The 15,126-nt window shown below is 46.9% G+C and overlaps 1 gene segment (V, D, J or C); it reads left to right on the forward strand.

Annotated features, from left to right (window-relative positions):
* The window catches only part of LOC118094647 (T-cell receptor alpha chain constant-like), a 28,736-nt gene that overhangs the window by 12,475 nt on the left and 1,135 nt on the right, over positions 1–15,126 (forward strand). Inside the window, 3 exon segments of the C gene segment in view lie at positions 7,933–8,208; positions 8,944–8,991; positions 13,459–13,566. Of these exon segments, the coding sequence occupies positions 7,933–8,208; positions 8,944–8,991; positions 13,459–13,565 (431 nt within the window).

The raw sequence follows: 15,126 nt of genomic DNA on the forward strand, positions 1-15,126 counted from the left end.
CTTGTTTTCTCCTGCTCTGGAAGATAGGACTCGAACCGATGGTTTCAAGTTGCAGGAAGGGAGATTCTGACTAGACAGACAGAAAACCTTTCTGACAGTAAGAGCTGTTCGACAGTGGAACAGTCTCCCTCAGGAGGCTGTGGACTCTCCATCCTTGGATGGTCATCTGTCATGGATGCTTTTTGAAGCTCAGTGGTAAATCTTTCCTTCTGAAACATGACTAGATATTCACAACCACCACCGTGTAGCACCAACAGAGCAGGCAACACGATGCATTCAAGTCTTACAAGTCCACCATTTTGTAGAGGTACATATTATGGTGTTAATAGTGGATGGGGAAAATTCATATTTGGCAGTGGGACCACGCTTGCAATTGTTCCTGGTAAGCTGGCATTTCTGTTGCTGCCACTGTTTAAGAACACTTGACTGTAACGTTAAAAAAACTTATATATATATATATATATATATATATATATATATATATATATATTCATTTATTCCTTAACACAGTTGGGCAGAAAACTGGATTTTCTTGTCACACTGTGTTCTAAGTGGCTCTTCATTTTTGATCCTTGAGGGATCCAAAATGAAACCTGGGTTTTTGTTATACATGAAATCAATGTGTCTATGGAGGAACTGGCACCAAATTATTATTTGGAGCGGGGACCAAACTGATTGTTAAACCAAGTAAGTCAAGTACAGGAAACTTTCTAGTTGGCAGGCGAGCCATTTTGGCCCAGATCTTGGAAATGCACCAGATACATATTTAATGACCACTTATCAGAACAATATGGATTTTCTTTAGCCTGTTTTGACCTTTCACTCTCCAGGGGAAAATGTGCCAAGCATAATATTTTAAAAAAACTCCCTGAAAAAACTCAACAACTTTGACCTGAACCCCCCCCCCCAAAATCGGTCTTCCTCCTTCCTAAAAAAAGTTCAACAACTTTGACCTGAACCCCAAAAAGTGGAGTAGATCACTGCCAATTTTTTAACTCTGTGAGTAGATCTCAGTTTCTTGGGAGTTGGCCACCCCTGATCTAGATCATGAACTCACTGCAACTCCCATCATTCCTCACCATTGGCCATACTAGCTAGGGTTGATGGGAGATGGAATCCAGCATCTGGAAGGATCACATATTCCCTATCCCTGACCTAGATTCCTTAAGTCATTTGAGATCTACTTCATATATGCCATTTTATGCTGCATGGGGACAACTGCTGTTAACTCTCTAGGTTTCCTTAGGTGGAAGGCTGGATCTGCCCCATATCTAGAACATGGGCATAATGTTCCTGACCTAAATTGTAAAAAATATAAACTACACAGATTGCTGCTGTGAACATGCAGGCTACAATGTATGTAAGTTTTCCAGAAGACGAATTTAGCAGGTAACACTACCTGTTCCAACATTGTGTAAAGGTGTGTCTCATAGTGTTAACAGTGGTGGATGGAATAAACCCATATTTGGAAGTGGGACAAAACTTGTAATTCTCCCTAGTAAGTGAATTTCTTTATATATTTTTCCTTCTTCTTGTTTTTAAGCCATATTGATAGGATAGATCAGGGGTTCCCAAGCTTGAGTTTCCAGCCATTTCTGGACTACAACTCCCATCATCCCTGACCACTGGTCCTGCTAGCTAGGGATGGTGGGAGTTGTAGTCCAAAAACAGAAGGTGACCCAAGTTTGGAAACTCTTATTGATAGATAGATAGATAGATAGATAGATAGATAGATAGATAGATAGATGATAGATAGATAGATAGATAGATAGATAGATAGATAGATAGATAGATAGATATAGATAGATAGAAAGAATTGAGAGGGGCATAAAAGTTACCTTTTAGAGAGTTACCTTTTGTCTTGATTCATAACACTGTCAACTGGGACTTTCTATTTTCAAGTTATGGTTACATTAATTTCCAGAGGACTCTGTTCTTATAGGCGGTGAGATTTCTATGCATTGTTATAGGTTCAGGGATGGAGAACCTGTGGCCCTCTAGCTGTTGGTCCCATCGCCCCTTACCATTGCCCATGTTGGCTGAGGCTGATGGGAGCTGGAGTCCAACATTATTTGGAGGACGACAGGTTCCCCTTTCCTGGGTTGGATATGTGTCAGTTCAATTAAACCTTTTAGACATTCAGTGCTAGGGGCTGGCAACAGGAACTGACTAACTCAATCATGTCCTCTTTATCACCTACCAGAAGGGACCTAACTGGTGTCAGTTTGCAATCATAATGTTGAGGTAAATGCAAAATTAGTCCTATGTCTACAGTATTCTGAGGAGGACAATGCTATTTAGTCTAAAGATGGCAAGGTTGAAAGTCTGGATTCAACCCTCATACATTTCAGTTGTAGAGCAAACCAGTTTGTTTTCTTTTTCTTTTATAGCAATGGTCTATTGCAGGCATCCCCAAACTTCGGCCCTCCAGATGTTTTGGACTACAATTCCCATCTTCCCCGACCATTGGTCCTGTTAGCTAGGGATCATGGGAGTTGTAGGCCAAAACATCTGGAGGGCCGCAGCTTGGGGATGCCTGGTCTATTGTTTTTCTTTCATATTCCCCTCCATGCAATAACAACCAAATGGGCAACTTGATTGATACATGTCAAGTCTCACAGAGCCACCATTTTGTAGAGATGTGTCTTACAGTGTTAACAATGTTGGTTGGTCTCAAATATTTGGAAGTGGGACCAAACTTGTTGTTACACCGGGTAAGTTAGCATTTCTGCCTATACTGGCATTATAGGAAACTTGGGTGTTCATTTTATGCACTTTTGTGGGGAACTTCTTGATTTGTTCTATAAAGCTCAGTCCTCTTTTTAGGGAGCCAGTATTTACTGGGAGTGTAACCTGGCTAGATATAACCTCTCTGAGTCTAATAAGGAGTGGATAGCATAATGTCTTTCTTGTCACTTGTAGCTGACCACTGTTGGGAGGAAGAATGTTAGCAGACCATTGCTGCCATATAAGATTGCAATGCTTATGTTCCTGTGTTCTTTACCACAACTACCACCATCAATACCACTCAATTCTCACATTAGGAAACTATTCAAATGGTGGTCACAGACAGTAGAAATTCACGTCATTCCATTTATTTAAAGACGTGTATTTATAAGAAGACGGGTGACCTATGCAGGTAATACAATTCTATTTGGGAGAGAGACAAGGTTGTCAGTGGGACATGGTGAGCAAATAACATTATTTACTTATTTTGGCCAAGATCCCAAAGGCTACTTTATGCATTCCCAAAGGCTTTGGATTCACCCTTTTAGATTTCCGTTTTCTTTTATTCATCTTAGAACAGTAGGCCCTATCACAAAGAAGTTGTGAAAATGTTCTGAAAAGTAGTTAGTGTTGGGTGGGAAGTAAGGAGTGTGGATGAAAACAAGCAAAAAACCCGTATCCAAACCACTCATTGGTCTGTTCTTTGGATCTCAAACTATTGATGGTTTTTTAGACTGCTTAGAACAGGGGTTAGAAAACTTTTTCAGCAGGGGGCCGGTCCCTTGTCCCTCAGACCTGGGGGGGGGGGACTATATTTTGAAAAAAAATATGAATAAATTCCTATGCCCCACAAATAACCCAGAGATGCATTTTAAATAAAATTCTACTCATGTAAAAACATGCTGATTCCCGGACCATCCACGGGCCGCCCCCGGGCCTTAGTTTGGGGACCCCTGGCTTAAAGCATCAGGTAGTACAAAATTAAACCTGGTTAGTCTGACACAAGGAGACATATATTGATCCATCCAACCATGTATTCTGTAGATTTGTTGATTTTTACCTTACCCATGAGTCTAAAACCTCTTGTAGATCAACAAATTTACAAGAGACTCAAAAGTGGACTTTCCATTCTGAAATATTATTTTTTTTTTTTAGTATAAAAAGTCCCCACAGGGTTCCAATAGCATGCCATCCAACAGGCTAAACCATGGCACACATCAGCTTCCATAGAACCACCATTTTGTACAGACGTGTCTCACAGTGATAACACTGCTGGATTTAAATTCACATTGGGAGGTGGGACTAGACTTGTAGTTACCCCTGGTAAGTTGACACTTCTGTTTGTGCTGGTTTTGAGGGAACGTGGAGAATGATGCAAAAATGTCTGTTATTTTCCTCCCTCCCCCCTTTATGCGCACAACTTTAATGCATTCTATAGTTCGGCCATTTTGGGGGGGTAGGAAGTTGTAATGTCATTTTCCGACCACACAGGCTCCAAAATGTTTTCCAAGCATTGGTCAGGCCCATTCATTCTGGTCCAGTCCACCACCTAATTATTAGAATTTTCAGCTACCCCAAAGCTCTGGTTGGCTTGCAGCCCCCTTACTACTGGATTTAGTACCTTTGGTTCCTTTGAACACTGCGTATAGTTAGCACTGTATGGGTTTTCTCTACCTCCTTGACAGAGCATTCGCACACTCATGCAGAAGAAGGCTCTTGACGGCTACTAGCCGCGATGGCTATATTCTGCCTCCACAACTGGAAAATACCAGTTTCTGGAAACCGCAGGAGGAGAGGGTGCTCTTGGGCTTGGATCCTCCTGCTTGTGGGTTTCCCACAGGTATCTAACTGGCTACTTTGGAAAGAGGAAGCTGGACTAGATGATCCAACAGGCTCTTCTTATGTTTTTAGACTCTCTGGAAATGCTTCAAACATTCAGAGATGCCCACCAAAATCCATAGGCAGCTCAAAGATAAGCAAACAGGGTTAATTTATTTTTTGTTTTTTAAAAATTTCTACCTTTTCTTAACTTCATTTGGTGACTTTCCCAAATCCCCCCATCTGAATTTCACTTCTTTCATCCTTAGCAGTTTCTAAAATTCATCTTATATCTAAATCATAATATTACTCATAATATTTACTCATATAAATACAAATAAAAATTTACTCATCATAGATCCTAAACATAAATTAAAATACAACATATAACTCCTATCTCTACTCCGATAGCCTATAACAACTTCCTTAAGAATTTCAAAACATTATATATTACAATATTTTTTCAAATATATTTTAAATTTCAAACAGGGTTAATTTAAAACCCTGCATATGTATATATTTATTTATGGAGCATTGGCAGCAGATTACGATAACTGTGTTAATCATAAATGGTGATAATAGATGGTGATGAATGAAGTGTGCATGCACACGAAAGCTCATACCATTGACAAACTTAGTTGGTCTCTAAGGTGCTACTGGAAGGAATTTTTTTTATTTTGTTTTGACTACGTCAGACAACACGGCTACTTACCTGTAACAGCAACATTGATGATGATTACATTGATGGTGTCGGCTGAGATTCAAAGAGCTAATGTAGCCACCCCAAGCCATTGCCAGCAGGACCTCTGTACCTTGCCCACCTGCCCTGTTGATCCATAGAGAGATTGGGTGCACATGCAGCCCAACAGAGTTTCACCCAACACAGTTCAGCCAACTCATATGCAGACTGTTCCAGCCACCCATTGAGCCAAACCCTGGGGGGGCAGGACACAGAGAGAAGAGCATGGGTTATTTACAGTGCTATCAGAGTACACACACTGAAATGAATGGGCATGACTAACTTAGATCCATTAATTTCAGTGTACCTACTTTGACAAGAACTTAGCTGGATACATCCTTATGCTATTATGGCTTCACCCCTAAACATAAAGGTGGGAAGGGTTGGAGGTCCGTGTTACAGCATCTGCCTTGCATGCAAAATGCCCCCCTGTTCGATTCCAGTTGTGTCTTTAAGTAGGGCTGTCCTGCCTGAAATCCTGGAAAGGCGTATCAAGTTAGCATCAGCCTTACTGAGCTAGCTGGGCCATTGGCCTACCTTGGTTTGAGGTAGCTTCCTGTGCTCCCATGACGTTCCCTGTTAAGTCAAGATGTGTTTTTGTCATACCCTAACCCACTGGGTGACTTATGGAGGAACTGCTAACAAATTGTTGTTTGGAGGTGGGACTCAACTGAGTGTTAAACCAAGTAAGTCAAATATTGGAAACATTCAAATGGGGATGGAGCCATGGCTCAGTCCTAAAGCATCTGCTTTGCATGCAGAACATCCCTGGTTCAATCCCTTTCATCTCCAGGTAGGGCTGGGAGACTCTGGCCTGAAATAATAATAATAATAATAATAATAATAATAATAATAATAATAATAATATAATCCTGGATAACCTGCTGCCAGTCAGTGCAGACAGAACTGACTCAGATAAGGTAGCTTTCTGCAAGTGTGTCAGGGTGTGTGTGTGTGTGTGTGAGAGAGAGAGAGAGAGAGAGAGAGATAATATGCTCTGGAATATATTTGGATCCAGTTATTCTTCACTGTGCAAGAGGTGTATTCAGAATTAAGTATATTCGAATGAGAAGGGGAAATCATAGAGTTGGAAGGGACCAAAATGGTCATCAAGATCAACCTCCTGAAATGGAGGAATCACAGTGATGGGATGTCCGGGTATAGGGCGGTATATAAATCCAATAAATAAATAAAATGGCTTATGCAAAAATTCCAACCGTGCCCCAGTGTCCACATGGAATTCTGGACCATCCCTGTGCAGTACCATCCAATTCACCATTATGCATATTTTAAGCTTTAGTGTAGTTATTGGTGGGATTAGTCGTTGCTTGTCGGATGCTGACCCTGCAGTTGGTCTATAGCAGGTTTGGGGAACCGGTGGATACGCCTTCATCTCCTCACTGAACTGTAGAGAAGAGCTGTGGGTTGCCGTCATCCTCATAGCGAAACAACAACCCACAGAGGCCCACAGTGAGGTGTGAACTTTGTGGGTGCTTCTGGGAAATGGTTTCTGAGAGCTAGAGGAGTGTGCTCTCGGTTGCACTGAGCGAGAGTTCAATGGAGCAGACGGGGTCCTTCGGTGAAAACTTTTTGCCAGTTGCTCACTGCAGAACAATGCAGAACACGCATCTGCTCACTTGGTAATTGGTACTCAGAGCAAGCTGTTGAAACATACATTCCAACATATGCTTATTGAGAAGAATGGCTAACATAGAAGCATTAATTTCTCCATTTACTCTGGGCTGCATTCATTCCATACATTTATAGTGCTATGATACCTTTATTCCTGCATTGCGAGGTTGGTGGACTAGTTGGAGGTTCCTTCCAACTCTATGATTCATGATTCATCTTAAACAGTCTTAGGCCACGTTCACACCATGCTTTTATAGTAATGCCACTTTAAACTGTCATGGCTACCCCCCCCAAAGGATTCTGGGAGCTGTAGTTTGTTGAAGGTGCTGAGAGGTCTTAGCAGGCCCCCTTTTCCCCTCACAGAACTACAGTGTGTTGTTTAACCACCAGTCTCATTTTACAGGGAATGCTGGGTATTATAGCTCTGCGAGATGATCAGGGGATTCCTAGCAACTCTCTGCACCTTTACCAAACTTCAGCTCCCAGAATCCTTTGGGGGAAGCCATGGCGGTTTAAAGTGGCATCACTATAAATGCATGGTGTGAACGTGGCCTAAGACTTAGTTGGATGCAAACCTTTCTTCGGTTCGTTTATTCCAGGGATAAATGGAATCACTCCAGAATCTCCAGCTCCCTTAAGCCCACAGCCAGCATGGTCAATGCTAAGGGATGATGGAAGTCGGAATCTGGCAATATCTGGAGGGGCAGAGATTCTCTGCTACTGATTTATTCTGATATTTTCTTTGAAGATTATTGCTGAGTGGTGCATTTTTATATTCGTTTCCTTGAGTTTTCATTCTGAGATGCCTTGAATGCCTTTTTCTTGAAGGACGGGTGAAAGAGAGAGGGGAGATCATATGTAATTGGAGTCAGATTTTTGTGGAGTGGATGGATAATTTAATCCTGCCTCTCACCCACCCCTTTGCCCATTATTAGTATGGTATTGACTTTCGCGGCATATGCCAATTTCAGCTGCAGTTGCTAACTTCTGGTTATCTTTTGCTTCCCCCCATTCAGATCTTAAGACATCTGAGCCTTCCATCTACAAACTACAGCCATCCAAGGAAGGAGATAGAGACATTTCTGCCTGCCTTATCACCGACTATTTCCCTGCACCCATCACAGTGGGGGCTGATATAAATAATTCAGAGAAGGTCAATGGCTCAGTCGTCGTAGTGAAAGAAAATGGCAAGGAAACACCCAGCTATGGCACAGTGGTCTGGGGCAAAGGCAAAAAGGCTGGTGATTGTTATGCTGAGTACAATAACACGAGATTTCAACCGGAGTCGGCAGGTAAAAAGCAGACTGTGTAAATGTTTGCAAGCCAATTGGGTGATGAGCTGAAAATCTATATATTCTGCCTGGTCTTCAAAAAGTCTCAAGGAAGCTTACCATCCAAAATGCTAAAAAGCAATGAGGAGATAACCACAACCCAAAATAGCCATCAAAACAAAGGTCACATAAAGAAACATTCTTTAAAGCACATTATTTCAACCCAGAATAATTCTGCACTTTCTCAAGCATGCTGGAGACTGTAGCTCTGTGAGGAGTGATCTGTAGTGTCCCAGGATTATTTTTTGGGAAAGGATTGATTATTTGTGCTTTAACTGTCTGCAAAGACAAACCGGCCCAAGCAGAACAGTGGCGTGGAAGCATTTTTAGAAACAGTAGTTTTCTTCTTACCAACCACCTAAAACAATTCAGAGGGATTGTTGTGGCAAATTGTGGTGTACAGGGTGAAAGCTGCAATAGCTTCATCACCATCCTTGCTTCCTGAGGTCAAGGGATCAGGAAATTCAATCCCATCCTTTTGCCTCATATTTTGCTATATGCATGTTTCAGGCATGCTTTTCTTGCAACTTCTTTCTCTCCTTCCTTTCTCCATTCCCCCCCCCCTTTTCCTTGTACTTTTCAAACTTCACTAAAAATTATATGAAAAAAAGAATAAAGGAAAGAGAATCAATGAAAACTGAAAATGTAATAATCCTTGATCACCATCATTAATGATCATTTCCATCATTGTTACAGAGGCTGCAACCACCTGCTCAGAAAAGACAACAGGCGGTTTTGAGACAGGTATGTGCAAAAAGAGATGTGCAATTTGACTGGGAACCGAATGAAAATCAAATCATAATCTTGCCTTAGGAATCACCCCCGTGAGCAAGTAGGGTCAACAACCAGCCATTCTGGCTTAGCTGTTTGTTTTAAAGTCTGTAGATTAGTTGCCAGAACTTGACTAAAGCAGACCCAGTGAGGATATTGAGGGGGGTGTATTCTACAACATGCCATTGGTGTAATAATAGCGCACTCTGGCCTAAAAAGAAAAGTAGGTTTGTTGCTTAAGAACATAAGAAGAGCCCGCTGGATCAGGCCAATGGCCCATCTAGTCCAGTATCCTTTTCACCCAGTGACTGAACTGCTGGGAAGCCAGCAAACAGGATTTGAGCACAGGAGCCCTCTCCTCTCCTGTGGTTTCCAGCAAGTGTTATTCAGAAGCATTTCTGCCTCCAGCTGTGGCAACAGGGTGTAGCCATTGTGGCTAGGAGCCATCTCCTTCATGCATCTGAGCAGGGCCGGTGCTAGGGTTTTTTGTGCCCTAGGCGAGATCACCTTCTGGTGCCCCCCCCCCTATTTCCCAGAGTTGTTGACCTTTTCTTAGAAAAAATAAAAGTGGAATTGTCACGGTGGCCGGAGTGGACTACTTCAGAGTAACGACGCCACGCAGCTCTGCATTTTATTCTTTTATTGGTGCTGCGTATTTACAGTGCTCAAGTCATTGCTATTTACACGGAGTGATGTGGTCAGTCGGTTTCAGAACCTCCTAATGGCTTTTGGCGCGTCTTTCTCCAACACAAAAGCTTTGGCAGACCCATCCTCTTGCCCCTCCTCTTCCTGCGTAATTCTGGAGTTGGGGGGATGGGTCTTCCCCCCTTGCTTGCCCCTTCCTGTCCCACCTGGGACCCTGGCTCCTCTACCTTGCCTGAGCCTCGGACACGACTTCCTGCTTCCCCACTGGAATCGGAACTCTCCCTGCTTTCCCCTTTGCTCGGGGACGGGCTTGAACTCAGGAGGGGAGGGACTTCGCGATATCCCCTGTCCCTCACATCCACCCCCCTCCCAAGCTCTCCTTCACCCCTCCCCAGGCCCCCCCCATGTGTCGGTGACGACTGGAAGCCTAAGAACTCAGTGCTCTCCGAGCCCGTTGGTGTGAATACCTCCCCCCAGTCCTGCGAGCCCCCCCCTTCCGCCTGGGCGGACGGGAATCCCAAAAAGTCCGTGGCGTCAGAGCTGGTGGGGGTAAAAACGTTCTGCCAATCTGCTCCTTCCTCTGACTGGGTGGATCTCGGTGACACCCATACCTCATCCTCTGGTTCCTCAAACTCCGCTTCCCAGCGCCATGGTGAGCTGCTCTCCCGTGCCTCCTCCTCCTCCCCCTCCCTTTCCATGTGCCAGGGCTTGGGTCTGTGGGGAAAGAGGGCGTGAAATTCTTCCACCAAGAATTCCTCCTGTATCTGAGTGGCTGGGACCCATTCATTCTGGGACGGTGGAGCATCCTCCCATGCCATGAGGTACTCCAGTCCCCCCACCCCCCACCTTGAATCCAGGATGGCCGTGGCCTCATTGAGTTGCTCCCTGCCTTCCCTCTCCCCCCCTCCCTCGGGGGTTTGTTCGCTGTCTCGGAGCCTGCTGCTTTCCCTGTACGGCGACAGCAGCGATCTATGAAACACTGGATGCACCCTCATGTCCTCTGGCAGTGCCAGCCTGTATGCCACCGGGTTGACCTGTTGCGTGACCGTGAAGGGGCCCAGCCTTTTGGGTGCCAGCTTTTTGCACCTCCCTCTGGTGGGAAGGCCCTCCGAGGACAACCACACCTTGTCCCCCACCCTGATGACCTCCCCTAGTCGCCTGTGGCGATCTGCCCCCTTTTTGTACGCTTCCTTGGCCCTCTCCAAGTGTTCTCTGAGCTGCTGGTGCACCGTCTCCAGTTCCTCTGCCCAATCCTCAGCCTGTGGGCCCTCCTCCTCCTCCTCCCCCTCCCTCTCTGGGAAAGATCTGAGGTCGCGCCCGTAATTGGCCTTAAAGGGCGACACCCCTGTGGAGACGTGCACTGCATTGTTGTAGGCAAATTCTGCTAGTGGCAGGCGATCCACCCAGTCCGTTTGCCTCTGGCTGACGTAGCATCTCAGGTACTGCTGCAGAATGGCGTTGACCCTCTCCGCTTGTCCGTTGGTCTGCGGGTGTCTAGCCGTCGACAAGCTGACCTCCACCTGCAGGAGGTTCATGAGCCGCCGCCAGAACCTGGAAACAAATTGGCGGCCACGATCCGAAATAACCCTTAAAGGTAATCCATGCAGTCTGAAAACGTGATCAACAAACAGTTTGGCTGTCTCTTCTGCAGAGACTGCCCTGGCACACGGTATAAAGTGGCACATTTTGGACATGAGGTCCACCACCACCAACACTGCGGTCTTACCCCGGGAAGAAGGCAGATCTGTGATGAAGTCCATGGACAGCACTTCCCACGGCCTGTGTGGCGTGGCTAAGGGCTCCAGCAACCCTGGTGGCGCTGCTCTGACCACCTTTGCCCGCTGGCAGGTGTCACAGCCCCGTACATAGTCTCGAACATCTTCCCTCACCCCTGGCCACCAGAAGTGTCTCATGACTAGGTGAGTGGTCTTGTCCCTTCCAAAATGCCCCGCCGTTGGGTTGTCGTGCATCTGTTTGAGGACCGTACGTCTGAGCTGGGTGGTGGGCAGGTACAGTGCCCCCTTGTAGAAAAGCAGCCCTCTGCGTTCTGCAAAGTCTTTTGCCTGCTCCCTCCCCCCTCTCAGTTCTCTGAAGATGCGGTTGGCAAAGTCATCCGCTGCCGTCAGTGCTGTGAGTTCTGCCTCGCTCACCACTGCTGCTCCGCAGGACCATGCCGACGGGGGGAAAATGTGCCTTGGGGCTGGTGGCTCCTCCTCCTCCATGTACTCTGGCTTGCGGGAGAGGGCATCCGCCCTGACGTTCTGCTCTCCCGGGATGTAGTGTATGGAGAAGTTGAAGTTCGAGAAGAACTCTGCCCACCGTATCTGCCGCTGGTTGAGCACCCTGGCAGTTCTCCAGAACTCCAGGTTCTTGTGGTCTGTGCACACCTGGATGGGGTGCTTGGCGCCCACCAGGAAGTGTCTCCAATGTTTGAACGCAGCGTGGATCGCAAGAAGTTCTTTGTCAAACACGGTGTAGTTGCGCTCGGGCTGTGTCAACTTCCTGGAGAAGAAGGCACAGGGTCTCCACTCCCTGTTGGTGTCCAGTTGCAACAAAATGGCGCCCACAGCTTTCTCAGAAGCATCTGTCTCAATGCGTAGGGGCGCGTCCTGGACCATCTTAGTCTCCTCTTTAGCTGCCTTCAATTCTCCCTGCGCCTGCAGCGACAGCTGCTGCAGTTCTAGCTGGGCTTGCTCCGCGATCTGCCGCCACTTCTCCGCCTCTGACACGCTCATCCCGGCAACTCCAAAGTAGCCCAAAAATGATTAGGAGGTTGCTGTCACGGTGGCCGGAGTGGACTACTTCAGAGTAACGACGCCACGCAGCTCTGCATTTTATTCTTTTATTGGTGCTGCGTATTTACAGTGCTCAAGTCATTGCTATTTACACGGAGTGATGTGGTCAGTCGGTTTCAGAACCTCCTAATGGCTTTTGGCGCGTCTTTCTCCAACACAAAAGCTTTGGCAGACCCATCCTCTTGCCCCTCCTCTTCCTGCGTAATTCTGGAGTTGGGGGGATGGGTCTTCCCCCCTTGCTTGCCCCTTCCTGTCCCACCTGGGACCCTGGCTCCTCTACCTTGCCTGAGCCTCGGACACGACTTCCTGCTTCCCCACTGGAATCGGAACTCTCCCTGCTTTCCCCTTTGCTCGGGGACGGGCTTGAACTCAGGAGGGGAGGGACTTCGCGATATCCCCTGTCCCTCACAGGAATAAAAAAATAAAAATAGAAAATAGAAAAAATAAAAAGTAGAAAAATAAAAATAAAAAATAAAAATAAAATAAAAAACAGCTGAGAGGCGCGACGAGGTGGCCCCAGGCTCGCGTTCCCCGCACGCCTCCGGTTGCACGGGGAGCACGAGCCTGGGGTCGCCTCCACTGTGCCTGTCAGCTGTTGAACGGCTTCAAGCCGCTCTCCGGAGGTGCACACGCCTTGGGATAGCTGCCTGAAGCCGCTCAACAGCTGACAGGCGCAGTGGAGGCGTCCCCAGGCAGCACCCCTCCATTTTGGCGCCCTAGGCAGCTGCCTAGTTTGCCTTAATGGACACGCCGGCCTTGCATCTGAGCACATTAATCCACTTTAATTCGGCCAACCTATATATGCCAGTTTGTGATTGAATCCCTCCCACGAAAATAGCGAGAGTCCAGAAGATACCTCGTTGCTTTTAAAACAACAACACTCATCGTCCAAATTGGCCATGAGTCCCCAAAGAAGACAGTAGCTTGCAAACGGACATCTGTTCTTTTTTGACATTTATTCTCTCTTTCTCTCTCTTCCCCCACCCTTTGTTTTAATCAGACGAGAGGTTGAATCTCCTCTCCCTCACCGTGCTAGGACTGCGAGTCATTTTCCTCAAGTGTGTTGCCTTCAACCTGCTGTTCACCTTCCACGCTTGGTCTAGCTGAGGTAAGCAAGGAACAGACTCACTTAAGAGTCCTGGCTGGGGCTGATGGGAGCTGTGCTCCAAAACATATCTGGTCAGTGAAGGTTGTCTTTGGAGCTCCGGCTTTTTTTCTAATACAGTGGCACCTCGGGTTAAGAACTTAATTTGTTCTGGAGGCAGGGCAGTCTTGAGTAGGTCGGGTGCCCTGGTGCTGAGGCACGGAGATCGCTCTGGTGCCCCCGCCCTCGCAGCGCGCAGCTCCGTGTCACCGGGACTATACCTAGAGCCGGCCCTGTCCGGAGGTCTGTTCTTAACCTGAAACTGTTCTTAACCTGAGACACCACTTTAGCTAATGGGGCCTCCCGCTGCTGCTGCCCTCGCCGCCGGTGCACAATTTCTGTTCTCATCCTGAAGCAAAGTTCTTAACCCGAGGTACTATTTCTGGGTTAGTGGAGTCTGTAACCTGAAGCGTCTGTACCCCAAGGACCACTGTATGATCTCCATATCTCACAGTGATTCACAGTTCACCACCAGTTGGGCTGCTGAGGAGCCCTCTCCCCACCCTACCCAGAAGGCCCCCCACCTGACATCATGATGATGTCAGTACTATGCCAGAGTTGACCTGCTGGACGGGAGTGGTCAACAAGGGACATGCAGGATTGAACTTTCCATTCACCAGCTGATGAGCAGAGGTGCCAATCCTTCTCTTTGCTGAGGTTTTGTTATGCCAGAGCATTCCCTACTGGCGAAGCTGCACAAGGCAGGACTGAGCCCCTCCCCCATCACCTAATGCCATCCGGTGGGCATGGTTTGGGGAAAGTGGTGTCGCAGGGCAAACTGGCAGGTTGACCTGCAGACTGGAGGTCCTCTCCACCTCTGTTCTGATGAATGGTGTTAGCCTAGAGCAGGCATGTGAAACCTGCGGCCCTCCAGATGTTTTGGCCTACAACTCCCATGATTCCTAGCTAGCAGGACCAGTGGTTGGGGAAGATGGGAATTGTAGTCCAAAACATCTGGAGGGCCGCAGGTTTGACATGCCTGGCCTAGAGGTACTTAGGGTTTGATTTTACATCCTCTTGGATTGAAGAACTGGATTAGTTATGGAAGCTTAATTTTTAGAATTCACTGCCTGAGATGGGGAGATAGTCAAATCCACAGAGGCTAAGAATTATCCTGAGGCTTTCAGTCCATGAAGGCCAAATGGGACCTTCAACCTGAGCAGTCGGCCCCTGGATACTGGATGGAGAGGGCTGATCTGTTCGTGGCCTTCACAAAGGCATTTGGCTGGGCAATGTTGCTTGCTGGAGGGGGGGGGAATACTGGATTAAACAGACCCTCTAGATGTGGGACTACACCTCCCATCATCCCTGACCATTGCTCATGATGTCCGGGATTGGTGGGAGTTGGGCCTCGGTCCTGTATACCTGAAGGAGCGTCTCCACCCCCATCATTCAGCCCGGACACTGAGATCCAGCACCGAGGGCCTTCTGGCGGTTCCCTCATTGCGAGAGGTGAGGTTGCAGGGAACCAGACAGAGGGCCTTCTCAGTAGTGGCACCCACCCTGTGAAACGCCCTCCCAGCA

The sequence above is a fragment of the Zootoca vivipara genome, chromosome 12 (assembly GCF_965207765.1).
Source record: "Zootoca vivipara chromosome 12, rZooViv2.hap1.1, whole genome shotgun sequence".
Classification (NCBI taxonomy): domain Eukaryota; kingdom Metazoa; phylum Chordata; class Lepidosauria; order Squamata; family Lacertidae; genus Zootoca; species Zootoca vivipara.